The 23,335-nt window shown below is 37.7% G+C and overlaps 1 protein-coding gene across 1 annotated transcript in view; it reads left to right on the plus strand.

Annotated features, from left to right (window-relative positions):
- The window catches only part of SPATA16 (spermatogenesis associated 16), a 250,920-nt gene that overhangs the window by 199,770 nt on the left and 27,815 nt on the right, over window positions 1-23,335 (plus strand). The window contains exons 6-8 of the mRNA XM_008073725.1: window positions 12,827-12,973; window positions 14,034-14,146; window positions 21,390-21,554. Of these exons, the coding sequence (XP_008071916.1) occupies window positions 12,827-12,973; window positions 14,034-14,146; window positions 21,390-21,554 (425 nt within the window). The remainder of the gene's footprint in view (window positions 1-12,826; window positions 12,974-14,033; window positions 14,147-21,389; window positions 21,555-23,335) is intronic.

Here is a 23,335-nt window from a genome sequence, read left to right on the forward strand (position 1 = left end):
AACTCTAAAAGGAAGGAGGTGTAATGAGGTATGTCCAACCTCTTTTCCCGTCATAGTCAGGAATTGTTTTTCAGGTCTCTCTGAGGTCCCCTTAGCTAAAAGGGGTCCTTTTAGTCATCTGGGAGGCTTAGGATTTTATTTCTGGTTTACAGAAGAGATGCATAGGGCAAGACATTGGACAAGGGGATGTAGGGCATCCATGCACTCTTTGGGTGCACCACTCTCTTAGCACCTTGATCTGTTCATCATCCTGTAAGTTCTCTGAACTCTGTCGCTTATGGGCTTTTATGGAGGCTTTGTGATGTAAGCATTCTCATTTAAATCCTTGGTCAGTGTTGCTATCTAGAGGCCCTCCAAGAGTCACCTCATCAGCACAGTCTCAGTCAGGGAGACTGGGCTTGTTCTGAACAACAAAAGATGTACCTGCCACTCAGGAAATTCCGGGCATTTCAGAAGTTGTGTCAGGAACTGAGAACAAACACCAAACATTATTGAAAAAGGATACTACTCTCACCACTTGCATTTCTATAGTCTCTCAGTCTCATTGTAGTCTGTATTAGGGCTTTATCAAGTTTTGGTACCACAATGCATGGTGCTCCAATATCAAAAAATTCTGGAAACTTCTCTTCACCCCCTGACCATTTTACTGAATTGTTGCCATAAAAGGCCTTGGGTTCTCAGCAGCAGGTCAAGTTAAGGGACTCTGACCCTTTTGTCAATCTTTATCTTGGTTAATATGAAGGTGGTCACCCCAAAATGGAATTTATTTATTAAAAATTGTGTATTTATTCTTACATGTTTAGACTTCAGTCACCTTCAAAGTATTCTCCATTTGAGCAAGATACCTATTGAGCTCCTTTTTCCACTGCTCCAAACAGTTTTAAAACTTGTCAATTTTGATGCCTTTTAGTGCTTCTGCTGTTTTTTGTTTCACCTTTTCCACATCGGTAAAATGTTTCCCTCTGAGTTTGCCTTTTTTAATCCAGGAAAGCAAAAAAGAGTCACTCAGGGCAACATCAGGTGAATAGGAAGGGTGGGGAATGGGGGCCATACTGTTTTCGGTCATAAACTGCTGAACACTAAGCATGGTGTAGGGAGGTGCACTGGTAAATCACCCATCATGAAATGGGCAAACACAATTAAAGAACCTCAAACAACTCACTAAAGCCGAACACATCCTCTCACAACAACGCTAGCTGATACACTGATGCTGACGGACTCCTAGAATACTTACCTAGCTGGGAAGACTGTACTATAAGGGAAGGACCCACCCTCCAAAAAATAATTTCTGTTTTTGGGGTCCTCCCTTGTATCTATCCCATTTCATCATGACTATCTGGAGTTTAGATAGTTATTAAGTCCTATCTAAAGGACTCATCCACCCTGCAAGGATGAGTCCTTTGACTCTCCCCTTACTTTTCCCCTGTTGTTTCACTCCTATCAATGTTTGCTTTCTTCACTCCATTTGTTAATAGCCATTTAGAATAACAGCAATTTCCACCCCACTCGCACAAGTTTCTTGACTCTACCCTCTGCATCTCTTCATTCTCTTGTTAATCAACCTAATGTTTTTATAGCTCTGCAAGATCCATAAGAAGCTGAGGTATCATCTTTGATAAGAACTATTCTCTATTTTGAAACAGTTAAGTCACATGGGGTGCACATTTACCATGACTTAGGTAGGAAGCATATTTAATGGATGGATAGACTGATTATCATGAAGCCAGTCCCACATGGCTTGTGTAATAACATGTCAGTTGCATCATCTAGGATGTTCCATTTGGCATTTGTAGGGGGAGTTGGACAGTCCCCCTTCTCAGGATAAACAGATCTTATAGCAACTTTTATCTAGTCCCCAATGATGGCTGTTCCCTCAGGGATAATTTATTATACATCAGGTTGATGTATATGTCTATATGTGACTGTTCCATAGTGAGCTGTGGGTCCTATAGCAACCCAAACATGCTTTTCTACTCTGCAACATTTTAAAACAACGATACTTTCCCTAAACTAGTCATTCTTACAATCCATTTTAGTAAAAGTTCTTTAGGAAGTTGATGAAGGCCAGGCACAGTGGCTAGGCAGGGGCAGTGGCTCATGCCTGCAATCCCAGCACTTTGAGAGGCTGAGGTGGAAGGATTGCTTGAGCCCAGGGGTTTGAGACTACCTGGGAAACATAGCGAGACCTTGTTTCTACATGAAATAAAAATAAAATAAAAAATTAGTCAGGCATGGTGGTACATACCTGTAGTCCCAGCTTCTCAGGAGGCTGAGGCAGAAGGATCCCTGAGCCCGGAAGGTCAAGGCTGAGGTGAGCTGGGATTGTGCCACTGCACTCCAGTCTGGGCAAGAGAGTGAGACCCTGACTCAGAAAAGAAAAAGAAAGGAAGCTGAATATACTCATCTACAAAATAAAATAACTTTTCACACTATGACCCCTGGTTATAGTCTCTTGGTTTTGCCCTCTCCCTCCGTGAACTACCTTCTTAGAGAGGTCTTAGAGATACTCTCAGTTGTCCCTTTGTGAGAGGCATTTAGGCTAGTGCCTGGAGCTCAGATCAGCTGAAATCTGATCTTGGTTCAGCATTAAAGTCTAAACTGGCAGTTTTTTAAACTTTTGTTTTAGCTATTACAGATAACAATAACCAAGGGATTGTATATTTTATTTTCTTATTAGTTTGCATTACCGCATGTATCCAGTGAACCAAAAATCTGGAAGTGAGATCTGTCTCTAAATTCATTGGTAACTTTCACCTTTGGCAAATGACAAGCACAGCTGCCATTGCACACCATGGGTGACCACGTGGCCACTCAGGAATCAAAGGTTCATTATCCCCCGCCCCTTTACCCTTTCTCTTCCCAAGCCACACACTCCCATGAGTCAGAGCCAGTCTAGCAAATCCCATTTCTGACACCAGTCCTGACATGCTTTTTTTCTCACAACTCTTCTGACACCAAATGTATGAGGTTTTCCACACCACTTCTCCAACTCTCTTACACCAACTATGTGTTCATTTCCATTCAATCCTGACACTACCTGGAGTTAGTACAGACCCTACAGGTTAAGCACACAGTCCCATAAGACTGCCTTCTACTTTAGACACCAGTCATGAGTCCCAGGCCTCCTATATTTCTAACCAATCAATAGAAATTGAGGATTTTCATAACCCCCTCCTCAGGTTTGAAAATTTGTTAGAACAACTCACAAAACTCAGGAAAACATTTTACTTACTACTCCAGTTTATTATAAAGGACACAACTTAAAAGCAGTCACTGGGATTGGCAGTTGAGGGAAACTGCCAGGGGAGGGGGGGCATACCTCATCAACAAGGGTACCTGCATAATGAGCATTTATATACCTAACCCTGAATTGTGCCCCACATCTTTAAAATAAAAAAATTTTTTTTAACAGTCAAATGAAAAAGATGCATGGACAGAGCTTTCATACCATCTCTGGGCATGCCACCCTGTTAGCACTTTAACGTGTTCACCAACTCAGAAACTCGCCAAACCCTGTTGTTTGGACATTTTTATTATTTCACTATGAAGCCACGACTGATTAAAACATTGGCCACCTGTGATTAACTTGATCTTCAGTCCCCTCTTCCCACCCTGGAGGTTGGTAGGGGTTGAGCTAAATGTTCTGAATTTCTCATCAAATCCTGGTGTTTCTAGTTTCCAGCCTCCATCCTGAGGCTATCTAGGAGCCTGCCAAGAGATGCCTCATTAGAACAAAAGACACTCCTATCATCCTTATCAATCAGGAAATTCCAAGGGTCACAGGAACTTTGTGCCAGAAATCAGGGACAAAGACCAAATATCCTTCTGTAATATTACACCACCCTCACTCATTGTAAGTGGTGTCATTATGCGTTTTTCACTCTTGAGTGTAAGCCATTATTCAGTGGAACTTCCATCTGAGAGAATTCTGGGCGGTCAAGACTGATTTTGCATCCTTCCACAGAGGATTTTTTCTTGCTTTTTCCACACTGAGTATTATCAATCAGAGCACTTTATTTCCAGACTTGAGATTTCTTAAACTACCTAGACAGCATAAATTCAAACCTAAACCCATGAGTCTATAGTTAAAATTCCCAGAAGAAAAAATAATTCTAGCCTAGATTCCAAACAAGTCAAACAATCTAGTCTTCCTTTGTCGATGGTTGTATTTTTTTTTTTTTTATCTTCATCATTTTACTGGTACCCCACGTCTCACCTTCATTTAAGAATGTGCCATGTAGTATTATAATTGACCATTTGCTTGTATACTGCATGTACCAAATAGTAAGCAGCAATATGGCATCCATTATCTCACCTTTTTATTCTAGTATCTGACACATATTTGTAGATTCTTGGAAGGAGAGCCTATAAATATTTGTCAAGGAAATTAGGTAATCAATTTTTAATAAAGATTATATATCTTACTAAACTTATTTCTGATATTTCATGATTTTTGTTGCTAATGCATCAAACCATTGTTTTCATTATATAGCATACTTCATTGCAACTATATCTTTTATTCAGCTTTTTAATCTTACATCGTTTGTTGGTTGCTTGTTTGTTTGAGATGGGATCTTACTATATTGCCCAGGATGGAGTGCAACTGCTATTCACAGGTGGAATTACAGCATACTACAGCCTTGAACTTCTGGTCTCAAGTAATTCTCTCACCTCAGATTTCTGAGTAGTTGAGACTATGGACATGTGCCACCATGTCCAACTTTCAGTCTTATATTTACATTGAGTACTGTATATTTTATTTTTTGATACTATAGTGAACCTTGTCTATACTAGTTGATTTTCAATTTATCTTTTTGGATTTTCTATAGCCATCTATTCTTATGTAATAATAATTTTATCTCTTTATTTCCAATGGTTATATCTCTTATTCCAGTTTTTACTTTGTCCAAAACTTTCAAAGCTATAAATAAAAATAATAGTGGTCAAAAACATTTAGTTTATTTCTGAGCTTAACAGGAATAAAACAGAGTAAGAGTAGTTTCATCACAACCAAAATGACTACTAATAATGAATAGTGGATAGCAATATCTAATATCTAATAACAAGGATGTTTCTTCTTTAGACTTCCATATGTAAGCAGCATCTGATCAAGTCCTAAATCAAAGCCTTGCTGACTTTTAAAACTTCTATGTCAGTGACAGGAAATGTCTACAGGAAACTTCCATAAGATCATTTGTGAATCATAATAATGTATGGGTAATAATAATTTTGTGCATGATTTTTTTTTTTTGTTCTTGAATTATCATTAATAAGTGAGCTTATTAAATGAAAAATTGTAGTATTCCTGAACCAATTACAACAGAAAGCAAAGAGTCTCTAGTCTCAGGCAAAAAAATCACTGTGCTTCTCTGGGGTCATAGGATTATTTTTAAATCTTAGGAACATTGTGAATGATAAATATCCTCCTCACTTCTAGCAAACATATGGGACCTTATAAATTCCACTTTGTGTATTAATTTCACTTATGGCTTTATCATCTATCTCTTCCTTTTGATCTGTTTTCTTCAAACACACTACTTCATATTTTTCTCATATGTATTTATATAAGGCAAGTCATTAAACTTCTGGAACAAAGTGAGATATAAACAAACACTTGTATGTTTGGATAGTTAGGAAAATTAAAAGACTTTGAGATTATTTACGACTTTTATTGTGTATTCTTGAACTTAACTATCCAGAAGTCACTACCTGTGACATGTAGACTTTAACCAAAAGTGGGAAAATAATAATTATGATAGTGATCAAGAAAAATTATATCAAACATTTATTTTTTGTTATTCTCATAAACTTAAGACTAGTTACCAGTAATGTTATCATAATAATGGCATCACCAAAATGTATTCAATTTTGCTACCTTTGTGCCAGCGGTAAAAATTAATAATTATAAATCCTGAAACAGTTGTTTTTCTTTTTTAATAAGAAAACATTATTCCTAGAAATTAAACTTGAAAGTTTTATGACTGTCTTACATCTCAATTGTAATAAGGAACCTATATTATTTGTAAGACACATTGAACTACTAGCTTAAGAACCAAGAATCTTTGGTTTCAACTGGCAGGAATCACAGCTCCAACTGACTTCAGTATATTTAAGTTTTAATGGGGCAGAAGAAAGCATGGAACACATTGACTTACATAACTTAAAGAGCCACAAGTAGGACTGCCTTTAAGCACAGCTTGCTACAACAGCTAACCCACCATTTCTCACCACTCTATTTCCATAGTCAACTTTATTCCCAAGCTCTACCTGGTGTTCCGCTACCTGTACCATGCCCTCAAGTGCTAGGTTCTTGAATATACTAGTAAAATTTTCAAATGTCATGGCAGATCTCAAATCACACCGTCCTAAGGAGCAGGATGCCTCTCCTCTACAATTCCTCGAGTTCACTGTTTGGCATTGGCTCAAATTATATCATATACATGACTGAACCAATAGGTAGGCTCAATGAAATGCTGTGGATTGATTGACTTAGTCAATTGGCTCTCACTTTTAGAGTAGGAGGGAGTTGAGAGCATTTCCCAAGGGATAAGAAGTGACAGAAGAGAGACATGCATGCCAGGTAGCCAGCCAACCAATGACCACTCCAACCCTTATATGGTATAATAAGTTGTTTACTGGAATAAGCAACATTGTATTGTTTCACTGAGAGTCTAATAAATATAGAAAGGAATAGCAGTATATTTAATGTTTGTATTGCCTATAATATACTTTCATAAGGGTGACATTAAGGAACTTCAATGTAAACAGACCAAAGTAAAGATCTAATACAGCTGATTAAATATAAAACTTTGGATTCAATAAGCATTCCAAATGAAAGAAAAATGAACAATATGTTAAAATCCTGTGGGATTATGTGTCTTTCTAAGTTTTTATATGGGTTACAGGAGAAAACTTAAATATACAAAAATTAGTCTTGGAGAAGTAGACCAGCAGCCTGAAGAGAAATTTAGAAATCTTGGGAATGGAAACCAATTTTTTCTATTTGCATCTATGACTGAAATTATTAAAAATGACAAAGGGAAAAATAATTTTTTGTATAAAAATTTATTATCCATATGATTTTCTCATATATCAAAAATCAAAATATGCTATCTATGTTTTTAAATGTAGAAACCGTTTTATTATTCATGGGGGTAATAATAATAACTTTGCTGCAAAGTTGCTGCCTTTGACTATTTTCTATGTGAATTGGTGGATAACTTCCAAGACAGAAGAACTGACATTAAAAAGAGTACAAGATAAGATTCAGAAAATGATTGAGAAAGATGTAATGACAAAGTGTTGGCATTAGGAGGCTGCTGTAGAACTAAACTCTGAAACTGATCAGCAAAGAGAAGTCATATAAAACTTACATGGGCCCATCTCACACTGAACACTTGGGACCTTTAAAAATTAGATTTTGCTCTAACCCAAATGTCAGAACATTTTGCTATGGACAAAGGGCAGGGAAATAACACAGACACCAGAAAATTGAGGAGAAAATAAAACTTACAGAAAGGTAATGATAGAACACTAACAAATTTGCATGTTTTAAAAATAATTTTTAAATCTCCATGATTTTTCTTTTAAAAAACTGCTTGGAAATATTCTTTCAAAACCTGTTGGCTGTGGTTATGATGAAGTGTCCAACAGAAAATGAAGATGATAATGGTATCTGCGTTTTGAACTATACTTCCAGAAAGCTCCAATTTTATTTTACAGATATTTAACTGCATAACGAAGACAGCTATTCCTTAAATACATAGATGAGTCTCTTTATCTACAACAAACATTTCAAGTTTTTGCAGATGCTTTTCTGGTGCTGCCGATGGTTCCACTAAGCCAGATTCTATCAATTAATGCAATCCTTGTTTGTAAATAGGAGTCCATATTTCCCAGAGAAAAGGCTGCACCAACCAACTGTGAAACTGGATTTTCCATCCAAGCTGCTGTGTTCATTTGGGCATCCACTTCTCAAAGTCACCTGGCACAGATTATCTTACCTCACTTGTCCTTCATAAAATGAACAGAGACCACGTAGGATTTAGGCAAAATGAAGAAAAAAAGATTATGCCATTTTTTTTTCTAAATCTAGTGACTGAAAATAAATCATATTGCAAAAACTCTGAACATTTCATTAGTTTTGGATTTTTTGAAGTTCTGTTCTCCTTTAGACCATTGAAAATTCAAGATTTAGAAAAGTTTGTTTTCAGATTCGATGCAAGTCTTGATTGAGCACCTGCTTGGTGCTTAGGGCATGAGCATAACTTAAAGATGTGATCTTCAAGGGAATTAAAATTTGTCAGAGTGTTGTGACCTGACACCATGGGTGAGATACAAAGAGGAAGACAATAAACAAAATAAAATTTTCAACTTGTTAACACACTCCATGAAACATAAGATTCACTCAGAAATGAACAGGATAGGTATTCTTTAAGAGTTTGAACGGAAAATACGGAATATTTCAGGAAACCCTTCATGGCTAGATGGGACTAAAATTAGACATCTGGAAGGATAGTGATCAACTGAACAAAGGAAAAATGAAGAGAATTAGATGTTTCTGAGTGGAAAACCACAAACAAAAGTCCAGAGGGAGGGTAAGCACAGGCTGGTACAGCTTAGTGAAATCAGCAAACTAATTACGAAGGTTTATATTAGAGAAAACATGAGTCAAGTATAGATTATGAAGCAGATGCACATGGTTGAGAACCTTGAATGCCAGGAAAGGTAAAGTTACCAACGTTTCTGAGAAAGGATGTGACAATGACAAAGGCTGGAGATGTTTCAAAACTATTCATTGCATGGTAATGTGGAGATGTATTGGTATGAAACTCTCCTGGTAGCAGTGAGGCTGGGTAGAAAACTCTTTGTGTTATCCAGATGTTATGCATGAGAAATCTGACCATGATAATGTAAAGAAAGGCACTGATATGGAATATATTGCAAAGGGCAGGTTTGATTAGTTTTTGAGAGTCAATAAGTTTCAAGGAATAAGAGCAAAGAAAAGTCAACATTGGATTCAGAATTTTAAGACAACAATTGGGTGAATAATGGCTATACTCACAACATGTTGGTGAAAATCAGGGGAAAGGGACGTTGTAGAAATTATAAAAGTAACTTTTGAGAAACTTATTTGCTCTATTTGAGGTAACTTTTGAAATGACGTGCAAATAGCAATGTCCCAGTAGATATCTGAAAATGTTATGTTGGAATGTGGCAAAAATTTTCATATGGGACCACAGCTTGGATCTCAAATTTTTGGTTAGAAATAATAGGTAAAGTCACAAGACTAGAGAAATTTTGAAGGGCATGTGTATGAAGACAATATCAGTGAGCCAGAGAAAGCACTGAGGAGCTCTGAATGTGAAGGTAGGAGGAGAAAGAAGGGGGAAACAGTGGGGGGTGGAGGGGTAAAGGGGGAGACAGAGAGAGAGAGAGAGAGAAGGGGGCACAAGAGAATCTGTCACTGAACCACAGGGAAGGAGCAACAGTGTTGAAAGGGCAAAAAGTCAGAGTAACCTGAGGGACTTGAAAACTGGTCAAGGCATGCTTTCCTACATGATTTCTCTTGTGCTCGTCTTTTCTCAATTGCTAAGTAACAATTAAAGGCCAGTTTAGGTCATTATTATCATTGGATTCATGACAATTTTCAGCTAATTTCAAGATCTCCTTTCTTCACTTAACATCACTCATCATTGGCTGGTTTGAGTTCACAATAAAGAAGTTTCCAGTGACTTGAGTGCTATCCGAAATAAAATGGCTGCCTGATGTGGCGAAAAGAAAAAAGAAAGCTGGTCAATTCCAGCCTTTCATGGTACAATAAACTATTCCTGTTAAAGGGAAAACCGTTTACCTCTTTCACCGAGAGTTAGACGTCTTTCATCTGGTGAAAAAGGAATTGAAGTATTCTGTTTCTGCAAGAAATTTCATCTGCATAATCTATCTTTGACATTATTTTTTAAAGCACCCACTTTCCTAATGATAAAAATTAGCCACTTTTTATACCTGCAAACTGATGTCAGCTCCGATTGTGATAAGTTGTAAAGGAATGTATCAAAGGATTTATTTCGTCCAAGTTTCCCTTGACATTAAGAAGACTTTTTAAATCAATTCCATTTTCCTGCAGAAGAACAATATAATCTAGTTAACGTTCATGTCTGTTGGGGGCACAGGGCTTTTCGGACATAGAGGTTTATGAGCACAAAATTGAGAACAATTAGCACTTAAATTAATGTGACATGAGATTCAACATCTGGTAAGTATATCATTTTGGGTCATGGACCACCTGCCAGGCTAAATATTCATACAACAGCAATTTACTCTGCTTATACAAATGGGGAAAAAATGATACTCAAACTTTTTTTTTCTAAATTCAATAGTATGTGTGTAGGGACCTCCCACATTCTAAAACTTCAAGTGGATGTTAATAATGGATCGAATACTCACAGGATGAAGCATACAAGATTAAAGGGAACAGAAAAGATATTTTTGCAAGCATATTTTATAATAAATTAACTGTGAAACTGCCAGTATTAGTATTGGTCTCCACTTTATCCACCAAACATTTAGGGGCAAGAAAAGAGTTCACAGCCTTTATGTTATCAATTTAATAGAATCCTCAAACATCTGGCTGGTTTTGGCAATAGCAATGCACCAGAAAATGCCAAATCTCAGTCACCTTTTCACACAGTCCAGTTATTGGCAACTTCAGTAAAACTAGTAAACTTTTCCCTCGTCAATACTGAGCAAGATAATATTAGCTTCTAACCAGAAGGCTGTGTCTGTGACTATCTGCTGTGATATTCGAAAGCAAAGAAACTCCCTGCACTTGTGAAATTGGAAAGCACAAATCACGTTTCTCTTGTTTATAAAAATAAGCCATCCTTGCACACACACACTCCAACTAAAGAAGCACCTGACACTGCAGTCTCTGTGTTAAAGTGCCTAAAAGTTACTAGTCAGTTCTGAGAACTCCCATGCAAGAACTGCACTTCTCTAGCTAGATCACATTTCCCACAGGTGGACTGGATGTCCATGCTTCCACTGCATGCTTCCACGGCTTTCATAGTCAGGACCTTAGATTGTCATGGGGATGGTCTCAAGAGCACAGCTTTCATATGTGGCATCCAGCTGCCTCTCAGTTCTCACCCCTCCATTTGCTCACTTGGGCAAGTTTGGAACCGCTAGTGTATCGTCTGTGAGGTGGGCCTGATGGTATGCCCTGCCCGCCGAGTGAAAAAGACAATCCCGGTAACGTTTGTGGTACAGAAGTGCCAGATAAACGTGAAGGCTAGTTAACATCAAGGGGTGACCTGATCCTAAGTAACCAAAGAAAGACTAGCACATGTTTAATATGATCTGTGTTTGTATTTAAAAGGTGTTCTGTGACATTTTAATTATTAAAATAATCAATCTACATTTTGAGTCTCTATCTTACAGGCATACCCTATTTACTTAACCACATTGTGCCAAATGTTTTTCAAACCGGGCTTTGAAAAATGGTCATGCGGAGAAACTCAAGGCGGCAGCTGCGTGTGGGGTATAGACCGGGATGAGGGTGGGTGGGCAGCATTCCAGGATTCAAGCAGAACACCTCTACTTTTTATGACTTTAAGTATTGGGCTTTTCAGCAGCTTCTAGTGTGAACAAAGGGCTAAAAAGGGGGATGGTGGGTAAAAACCACACTCATGGTGCACTGTCTTATTTTTGAAAGACATGTAACCGATAAATAGCAAAGGTTAAATTTGAGCCATTACAATTTGAGTTCTGGTTCTGTGTTAAAAATTAACCTCTAACTAACTAAATCACAATTCAAAGATATTTGGGATGTCACTTTTTGCCCTTTCTGGCGATGTTAAACAAGGAAGGTGTACTAAATCTCTCTGTTCGTCTTCACTTGAGAAGTCTATTATAATAAACCAAAGCCTTGTTACTCAAAATGAAAATGAACTGAGGGAACCTTGCCTCCAAGCCCCATGGCTAACATTTATTCTTACCCCAAAAAGCAATCACGAAGACTAGTGCGGCAGCTAGGCCTGTGCTGTCTGGAATCAGAAGCCCAGGTGTGAATCTCAATTGGCCCACTTTTGGCCTGTGTTCTTGGTCAAGTCACTTCCTGTCTGTGCTCCTCAACTTCCTATTCATAAAATGGAACAACACATCATGTAAAGTTATTGTAAGCAGTTAAAAAAACAATGACATAAAACTCTTAGAACAGGGGCAAACAGAAAATAAGTACTCAGTAAATATTAGCCCTGTGGTCATTAAGAATTGAGTCTGCTTTAGAACCATTTTCCTGACACAAATTATTTCCAAGTCTAATTACAATAGTCAGTGCATTTATCTTTTTAAGTGTCCTTCTATGACTATAGGAAGGAGGGTAACTAAATTGATTAGCCTTATATTTTAATTCTCACTTGGTAATTTTTCTCTTTCCTTTTATATAACATTATTTCCTTACATCTTAAAGAGAAAAATCAAATTCTCTTGAAAGGAGTTTGGAGAAAAGCCTTCAAGCTGGTCCTGAATGTCCATTATTCTGAAGAAGAGAAAAGATGACCACACAATCTAGCTGTATTTTATTGCTATGCTTTGTGTATGCTTAGATTACTAAGAAAAGTATAAGTAGTGAACTATGATTTTGTTATATTATCTGTTTGACATAATCTTTGATGCACATAATCTTACTTTGTGCCTTTAATGTTTGCATTTATTATTTTTTTTCCAAGTATAATTCCTGAAATCTAATGGGGGTGAGGTGGGGAGAGATATCCTGAAAATAATAAAACTACAACAATGTCTTCATTCTTTTTCTGTCGTACTTCAGATCTTCAAGGATTCCACATACTGCCTCAGACAGTTGACTGGTCATCTTTTTCTCCCCAACAATATCTCTTGACTCTTGGGTTCAAAAACAAAGAAGATGGGAAGTTTTTGGAAAAAGTCTCAAGCAGGAAGCTGCCAACATTTATAGGTAAATCGTCTGAATTTACTATTATCTTCCAATACAAATGTAAAGCAGGAACATGTTGTTATTCATCAAGTCTTACTCATCACAGGGCTAGCATATAGTAGGGCCTGAGCCACCCAAAACGTTTGTTGGGCTAAAATTAAGTCCTCCTAATCTTCTCTGTGTGTTTTTAACAATATCTGGAATTCTGATTCCAAGGACACTTTCCCTCAAGAACACACACAATACCGAAGTGCCCATCCTCCTCACTCCAGCCATCCCACTCCGACCACCACTGTCACTAATCATCGGGCACTTAAAGAATACAAGCTTTCATCAACATCAGTCAGCAAGTGTAGAAGAAAATTATGCAACGAAAGTATCATATGAAATCAAAGATATAACCAACTACAATCTTAAAGCACCCATATTTGCTGTTGTGTTGATGTTTGCTCCACTCTTTTCTTATGCAATTAGTCAAGAGCTAAGATAACCTGGAACATATTAAACAGTGCTCATTAATTCTAGCTGAAACTTTCAAAAATCAAAAATATATCCACATGGAGTTGAAATCTCAAACTTATACGTTTAATTCACGACCAGACTAAATTTATTCCTTCAGCTCCAACCACATAATTAAGAATTTGTGCTTTGTCTGGCACATATCCTCTGAGGCTTATCTGAACTTTGAGCTACACTCAAAGTCAATAGGATCTGCACACTTGAATAATACCTGGGAGGAACAAGACAAGAATCAGACACATTTATGACAACATGTTTTCACAACTCAGGAAATATATACTCTTCAGAGATAGGTGAATTGCTATAGGCTGTTTCTTAGATCTCTCAATCACAAAACACAACAAAATGAATAAGTCATAGTCTCTAAAGGGCAATGTCTCCTCTGCCTTTCTCCTCACAGATCTGTCATTGCTATATGTACAGTCAAGGGATGGGACTAGTTTCTAGAATAAAGATTTTGTATCTATTAATATTGAGATATCTGTTTATAGCTTGCTAAAGAAAACATTTTGAAATGGAAGTCTGGAAAAAATAGTATAAAGTTTATTGTTACAATTTTTAGAACATAAAACTCCTTTCGGTCTGGTGACCAGAGAAGACACGATGAGACACATGGAGACAATGGGAAAACGAATCTTGCCAATATTGGATTTTATTAGAAGCACCCAATTGAATGTAGGTATATGAGTCATTTGTATTTGTCCAATGTGCAAATGTTAGAGAATTCTCGACGTATGGAAAGTTTATGGGGCAAATATTGCAAGTGATGGGGGATTTTAGAAATATTCACAGTAAATCTCATTTGCAAAACCAACACATTTTAGCTAATGATTTTATTATTCACTTTATATTCCAAAACAGGTTGTAATGCTACACTGTGCAATTTCAATCATTTATTATACTAGTGTCTCTTTAAGGAGCTTTTTCTTTACACCTTCCTGATATCTAATTCAAGTTTGTAGTGAAATTCTCATTTCAAATCAATAACAAAATTGTAGCAAGCACGATGTTTTCTCTATTTCACTTATTGAGCTATCGCATATAACCATCTCATTACCTACACAAGTATGCAAAGTTTTTCAAGCTGGTGCCTCCTCACCACATAGATGAATTGGATGCTTCTCTAAACATTTGCAATTGATCTTTATATAGCCACGAGGTGAATTATCTAATCCCCTCCTATGGTTCAGGAAAAGCATGCCTTTTCTACTTTTCACTCTTAAAAAACTCAAAACCTGAATTACTCTATGCTATTTTATAAAATTTAAGCCATTGTGCTGAAAGTACATAAAGAAACCTCTCATTAACAGGCTATAAAGGCTAGAGATTTCTCCCATTTTAATATTTTTCAAAAGGCCTGTGAGTTGGAAATTTTTAAGAATTTTCTTCTTGTTCCACCTCTTGTATTACATCATTGATTTGGTGTTCTTACCTTACAAGCGGAACCAAGGGGGTCATCACAAACAGCTACTTAACATCTGTTCAGCAGTTTATCTGCTTGAGAACATTATTCAGCATTTTAGAAAAGCTATAATACACCTCATCTATTTGCGTGATTTGAAATTCTATGCGTTATAAATGCAAAAGCACATTTTTTACTGATTTTCCTACTATACAACTCACCCCTCCCCACAACCATGTTTCACTCAGTTATCTCCTTTAATAAGAAATCTATATCTATCTTAGTCAGCTCAGGCTGCCCTAACGAAATACCACCCCAGAGACCACCTCCCCCAATCCCTGCCATCATTATCAAGCCTTTACAATTAGTGGAAGCTTTAGTAAGGATAAGGATCACTATGTAGCATGGTTGCGTCTAGTCTGTGTGTGGCTAACCCTGCAGAGTCAGTGTGTTGGATGTTGGGGTGGGGATCTGTCTGTGTCTGGCTCTTTGAGGCAATGCCTGCCTGACCTTGTTACTTGTCAGGAAACTGTCCACATGGCCTGTCTTTTGCTAGCTCTGATCTCACAGTGTGGACAACATGGGTTGGACCTATCCAGGCATTATACACTTTTTCCATGTTCTAAGCTCATTTTCATCTCACCTTTCAAAGGGTATTCTGATCACTTGGAAATTTTCTTATGCCATTATCTTTACGTGACTACCAAGAAGACTTGAAAACAATATCAATGAAATTCTTAGCATCTTGATAATTCAGTCTTCTGTAAATTGAGTCTCCGTATCACTTTGCTAACTGCAAGGAATTTCATCAACATTCCTATGTTCGCGTCTATGGAAAATAACGGTTTTAGGAAGACTGTCTCAAGGAATTTTAATGAAATTAAGGCAAGTAAACCTGAAAGCACCCAGGGGCCACAAATATATCTAAATATTGGCTTCTAGGTTTCTTATGATTTACCCAGTCACAACTTCATAAGCAGGATTGAATAAAATTGACTGCAAAAGTAACCTAGCATAATAAATCCAGTAATGAGCTGGTGACCAGAAGTTATTCCTGCACGGCACCCTTAACTATGACCCAAGCAGCCTTCAACAGTGTTTTTAAGATTCACCGAAGTAGCTGGGCTCGGTGACTCAACCTGTAATCCCAGCCCTTTGGGAGGCTGAGGTGAGTGGATTGCCTGAGCTCACAGGTTTGAGACCTGCCTGGGCAACTTGGCGAGCCCTCATCTCTACAGTAAAATCAAAAATTAGCCAGCGTGATCGCCTGTAGTTACAGCTACTTGGAAGGCTGAGGCGGAAGGATCGCCGGAGCCCAGCAGGTCTTGGCTGCGGGGGCCGGGAGCATGCCACTGCACTCCAGTCTGGGTGACAGAATGAGACTCCAACTCAAAAATGAAAAATAAAAAATAAAAATAAAAAAAGATTCACTGAGGTGAGTTTTTTCTTCTCAGACATCAAATGCCATCCACTTGTGTGTTTAGGCATGACATTGTGGTTATTACCCTTGTCTGTGACACCTGTAGATGAAAACTTTTGCCCAAAGCCATGCATGCTCTTGCTATGTAGCCCTAGGGTAAGTCATTTAACCTTTGAACTGTTTCTTCTCATTTATACAATAGGCTAAAATCACCAGGTCCACCCCACAGAGTTGTTGTGACACCACAACGTACACAATCCAAGTTAAAACATTTTGTAAAGTATTAAGGATTTGAGCTGTAATTATTTGTGTTGGTTTTAGTTTGCATTGACAAAAGACTGTTTTATAGACCTTTCTTTCTAAGTACACAAAGTACACAAGCTGTGTACTTTGAAATTATGTATTTTTCTTCTAATGTGAAGAGTGTCCTGGTGTCCTGTAAATTTTGAATTATTTTCCTTAGCTCACCAATTTGCTCAGATGCCTTCACTCAGGCAGAACTTGAGATGTCATGTCTAGCCACGGACTGGACTCAGGACTGAGTCTCGTGACAGTAGGCTCTGACCATGCATCAGTCAGCCCCTCACACATCTTGGTAGAACACAGGCAATATTCAAGATGTTTCCATCCTCAGAGAGGGACCAATGTGTTGGGCAATGTGTTTATACTAATTAATTTTTTATTCCAGCCATCTTTAATACTGGTGACTGAGACCTGATTTTACTTTTGCTACTAGGGCAAAGACTTGTCTGTCTGTAACAACATTCACATTTTCATCCAGGCCTAATGGTTAAAAAATATACTTTGTGTCATATATGTCCAGGAATTTCTAATTCATTTTGATAATATTCCTTAATGGGAATGGGTTTAGAATATGAAAATACAGTGCATTAATTTCAGCATTTATAACAGCAGAAGACCCAAAAGATAATACTAGTGCTTGACATACTACTATGATCAGAATCAGTTATACATTTTTTAAGTATTGCCACATTTATATTATCAGATAGATGATAACTATGTAGATTTCTACATAATACTTACACAATGCCAAGAATTTATATTATCTATTCCTTAAATGTATTTAATGTCACCTTGTAAATATTAGGTTTATAATGTCTACCTAATATCTAGTCAGAAAAAAGCTAACATGGCAATACACGAAATTATATCATAGGGAATTTTTTCATTGGTTGCTCCAATTTTCAATTTTCCTGCATTGAGATAAAAGGTACATGTCTTTGTTCTCCACAAGTTATGTCTAAGGAGGTAGTATAGCAACTTACCCCCAACAAAAGCATTTTAAATGTAAAGTGAATAATTTTTTTTTCTAAAGCTAACAAATCACTCTTGCTTCCAAATCCCTAAAATATCTTAAGTTAAGAAATTTTAACTCAAACCTATTTTTTAAATCACAGAGTGGTCCAGGTTATTAACTAAGTGCTGATTGCATGCAGAAATTCCCACTTAGGTTCTAAGTTTTAGGAGAAGCACACATACAGTGCTCTGCAATTTAAAGACCATTTTCCCTCACATTATCTCATTTGACCCTCACAATTTGGTGACATTGTATCACCTTAATTTTACCAATGAAGAAACTGACTGAAAGTAGTAATGTGTTCAAGGTCACACAGCTAGGGGATAGTGAGCTATGACTAAGAATCAGAGCTCTAGAATATTGTTTCGGTATTCTTAAATTAAGACATATCATCTCTCTTTGAAATAAAAATATGATCCTTGCTGGAGGCAAAGCATGTATTAAAAAAAATAGGAATGATTCTAGGGCTGGATTCAACTTTTTAAAAATGAAAATGTAAGCATACAAACAAATTAGACTCAGAGAATTGTGAAAAGCTTCCCAGAACAAGAATGTTTACCCATTACCATGAGGCAGTAGATACAATTGGTGAAGAGCTTTACTGATCTGAGGGAGTTTCCCAAGTCTCAGGCAGTGATTCTCTTTACACTGGTCTCCTTATCTTTGCAGATAGCTCTGCTAGTCATGCCACACACGGCCAAGCAAGGATAACTCCACATTTTAAGAATTATAATCTACAATACGCAACCAGCTTCCTGAACACCAACCCATTCGGCCAGCAGCCCTGCTATGCTGGCATTTTTTTACTTCTCTGGACTTTTGTCCTAATTATTTCGCATGCTACTGGATGGCACTATGTTTTCCATTCATTAACTTTATTGGTCGCTGTCAGTTTCAAACTTTATGTTCTCTGCTTCCTGGGCTAAATGTTAAAGAGTTAAAACAATAAAACCTCTTGCCATGCATGAAGCCTTCTTCAGAGGCTGACTTGCCAAAAAATGACCTAACTAACCATGTTTTTAATACCTCATTAATTTTACTTTTAATTTCTTCCAAGTGAAGCATAAAAAATGTTTACATATGCACTTTTGAAATGAACAGTAGTATGTGTTTTCCACCTTTTTTTGTAATTAATGTTTCTAAATGTTATGCCAAATGGAAACATATTCCAAATGTGTGGACTCTGCTTTTCAGCAGGATTACATAGTGCCACTTATTTGCCAAGCATTTATCCATAGCCGCCATCAGATCGTGACAATTCTCTGACGGGAGCTTCATTTGAACTTCTAGTCACCTGTCCATCCCTCTGATGGCTCGGGGAGAGTTATGGGAGAGCTGCCTCCCTAAGGTTCAGCCTTTGCTAGCCTTCAGTATTTAAGCTAATTCCTTCATTTCACAGTCTTTCCTTCATGTTCTTTTTTGTTTGTTTGTTTGTTTGTTTGTTTTTGAGTTGGAGTCTCACTCTGTCGCCCAGACTGGAGTGCAGTGGCCGCTCCCGGTCACCGCAGCCTCGACCTGCTGGGCTCCGGCGATCCTTCCACCTCAGCCTTCGGAGTAGCCGGAATTACAGGCCCGCGCTACCACGCTCGGCTGATTTTTTGATTTATTGTAGAGATGAGGTCTTGCCTGCCCAGGCCGGTCTCGAACCCGCGGGCTCAGGCAATCCACTCACCTCGGTCTCCCAAAGGCCGCAGGATGACAGGCTGAGCCACCGAGCCCGGCTCCCTTCTTGTTCTTAAAGCAACAGCCTTAAAACATGTCTAGGTGGAATTAGACATGAATTTTTGTTTCTTTTTCACTTTGTTTTTCAAAAACCCTATCTTGTATAGGTAAAATATTAATTTATAGTTTCCTGATAACCAAAACTGCGTCTGACTTGGGTCAAGGGAGGGTGACTATCAGCAGTCAACTGTATTCTTCCCTAGTATCCTACTCATCCAGAGCATTTCCTGTTTTGTTATGCATCCAACAATCAGGCTAACAAAGCACTGTTGTCTTCCGCAGTTTTTATTTCCCTGATGTTTTAGAAAATCACACTGATAGATTATGCTCCCAAGCAGGCTGTCGTTTCTGTTCTTCAGAGTTGAGTCACTATACCACTTTCCTACAACTAGCCCCATTGTTTACTCTAAAGAAGGACAAAGAAAGCAATTTTTCATCAGAAAGAAAACTGTTTCTCCTCCAACTTGCTTTCCTTTATTTGACAGAATACCATTGTTTAGCTATATGTTTAAACTGAGTGTGTAGGCTAGCTTTTTCATCAATTCAGGGAAGAATTCAGGGAATTCAGGGAAACCCACATTTGCAGTCATCAATCTTATAGGTTTATAAATTTTCAGATAAATGATTAATCAGAAAGAACAAATTCGTATGACCAAAAAGACATTAGCTGAATGGCACAGAAGGGTGTTATGGAGAGAAAGAACTGCTTTCTAATTTTGAATTGAAGTTCAGAAGTTGTTTAGTATTACTAGTTTCTAATAATTTTTCTCTTTGGGAGTGATTCTGTTTTAAAAAAGAGAAATCATATGTCTGCATTCTCTAATATTTGGAAGAAATTCTGTCTCAAGTATCACAAATAAAATAATTTTAATTCAGATACTAAGCTTTAAGAAATTTCTGTTAAGATATTTGAATATTTTAGGAGTCACCTAGCTGAAATTCATATTTCTAGGGTTACATATCAGGAGATTGTGATTCACTGAGTGAGGTCCAGGACTCCATTTGCTAACGGCCTAGTTAATAAATGAGCAAGCCTAATGATCCTGGTGCAGGTAGCTTAGGAGAGGCACAGCCATAAAAGAGCTGTGGCCACCCAGCTTTGCTCTTCTGAGCACCAGAATGTGAAAGGCGATTGTCCAACTAAATCCTCCTGGGACTTCCCCTTTCTCAGTATCCTCCAAACATAGCAGAAACCCAAGGCTTTTATTTTAAACCTTCTAAATGCCCCTATGTCAGAAGTATTTTTCCTGTAGATAAACATGAGAACTTTTGGATAAACTTTGTGCCCCCTATCAAGCATTGCAATTTGTATTCAACTTTTTAAAGGAGGTAATGTCCTCTCTTTTGGGGGCAAACACACCGGTGGTTCCCATTATTCTAAGCATGTCTCATCTTGAGAAAATTCAAAATACCAATAGATTCATAGGGGTTGGCAGTTCTTACAAATATGACCAGAAGTCTGTTTCGAGATGGATCATGTCAGTTGTTGGGATAGTCCTAGCAGAGAAAGTGAGCTCTGCAGGGAGAGGAGCCCGGAACACAGCCATCCAGTGAGAACGGAAGATAAAAGCAGAGCTGTTAAGCCATTAAGGTCAACAGAATTCAACGAATACAGTATTTTTCAGGATTTGAAATGCATAAAATGCTTTCTTCTATGTAAACAAAAGAGTGGGCAACTCTTAGCTCTTATGATGCTTTGGTAATGAAGATAATGCCACCCCCTCTAGACAGACACAGCCAGTGGAATCACCACAGGGAGGGTGGTGCAGGTTCTATTATACTCCCTGTTTTCCCCTCATCCTAGCTCCCTAATGCAGGACAGCGAACACTCATCTGAACAGTTCTGCAAAGGGTACTTTTTAAATGTATATTCACTTACTAGGAAAAATGGGGTACAGACAACTCACTAAAATGATAAAAGGAAATATATGTTTGTACTAGATGTCATTGCTTCAAAAGCAGTAAATGTGCAGCCACAAGCACTAAGCCCCATCCCCAGGGAGAGGTCTATCTCTGTGGATTTGTTCTAAGTCATCTCGTTTTTCTGCGGGGCCAGGGGAGTCTCTGTGCATGCTCAGGTGTGATGGAGAAGTTGCACTATGCCAGCCTCCTCAACAGGCTGCAGAGAGTGAAGGAGCAGTCCCAGGTGATCAATCAAGCAATGGCAGAGCTGGCAACCATTCCCTATCTACAGGACATCAGTCAACAGGAAGCGGAATTGGTGAGTATTTATCTTTCTTTGTTTAAGGCTTTCACAGGCCCTGAGCCAACAGAAAAGCAATGTGGTCTGAAACAAACAAACAAAAAAAGCGATAGTAAATGTAGCCTGAGGGCAAACTTCCCAACCCTTATGTAGCACTCCAATGATGAAACCAAAAAATGTAGGAAGGTGTGTGTGTCTGGTTTGCATTTGTTCACATTGGCTAGCTTACTTTTTTTTTTTTTTTTTTTTTTTTTTTGAGTTGGAGTCTCAATCTGTGTCGCCCAGGCTGGAGTGCAGTGGCACACACGCTCATGGCCACCCCAGAGTCAGCCTGCTGGACTCATGCAATCCTTCCTCCTCAGCCTTCCAAGTGGCCGGAACTACAGGCACACCCCACCACTCCTGGCTAATTTTTTATTTATTGTAGAGACGAGTTCTCACCAAGTTGCCTGGGCTGGTCTTGAACCCCTGGGCTCAGGCAATCCACTCGTCTCAGCCTCCCAAAGTGCTGGGATGACAGGCTTGAGCCACCGTGCCCACCTGACTAGGTTTTATTTTTATAGCAAAACTTTGGGATGTGTGAAAACATAGAAAAGGGTTGATTATTCATAGTGTGTGTCAGGGGTTTTTGTTTTAAGTAAAATGAGATCCTCATAAATTGTTTCTTAAACGCCAAGATATGTTGATATGTTATCCTACTCTATGAAAAAGTGAGAGGACAAAAGAGTAATTGCTGTACAGAAAAAAATGACTCTACAAAAACAGTCTTTAAAGTTTATGATATATATGCAATGCCAACACATACTAGTACATTTAGATAAAGCAATAAAACAGCTGTTTATTTGAGGGGAAAGAGTAGTTAGTCAAAATAGTTGGTTTTTTTTAATTAAATTGACCAGTCAACTCAGAAAACCAGACACTTTACCCTTACAGACTTACTCTAAAACTAATCAAAGGAATATCTGACAGAAACAAACTTTAATCACATGTATATATTATAACCATAATTAATATTAGAAATGATAACACCATTTGAAAAACGATTACTAAACAGTGTGCTACCCATTCAAGGAAACAAAATTGACTCTATATGCAGATCCTAATGTGTTGTAGGGAAGGGTTCTGTACTTTGAGACTTTAATTGAGAGTAGCGAAAACTAATTATAGACCTGAATTGAACTCACATAGTAAAAGGATCAGAACAACCCAAACTGATTACCTGTACTTTTCAGATAACTAAATAACCCTCCCTCTTTGAGTTTTTAAAGATGTAATCAAGAAATGAGCTGCTAACATTTATAATGTTCATCTTCATCTAAACCAGTTAAAAGTGTGTTAGATAAATACTGATATTCAGAGTATGCATATGAAATTGTCTAACTAGCCGAATAATAAAACTATGCATACTAAAGGTAAAAACTATGAAATAAGTCTATTAATCAAGAAATTACCAAGCTGGCAATAATACTTTCTAAACCTTTAAGGTTGTATGCAGAAGAACGCCTTCTAAAAAAGGCTAAGTGTTTATCCTGCCATTCATAAGGCATTCAGGAGTGCAGTAAGGATGGAGCTTTCAAAGTGCACATTATAGCCAATTTTAGATGATTAATGCTCCTCTGATATAAGAGGAAGCAAAGAAAATGTTAATTTAAGAAGCCAGCAAAATGTTGATCCTGTCTTTCTAAAAAGCACATACAAGATTTAAATGAAAAATACAGGGGAGTTCTTGGCACTTAAGTCTTTTTAACCACAAATCTATGACTTTTTTTTCCCCCTGGAAATACTTATTTTTCAAAATA

Source organism: Carlito syrichta, unplaced genomic scaffold (genome assembly GCF_000164805.1).
Source record: "Carlito syrichta isolate Samal-C Ts95f unplaced genomic scaffold, Tarsius_syrichta-2.0.1 Scaffold316037, whole genome shotgun sequence".
Taxonomy (NCBI): Eukaryota; Metazoa; Chordata; class Mammalia; order Primates; family Tarsiidae; genus Carlito; species Carlito syrichta.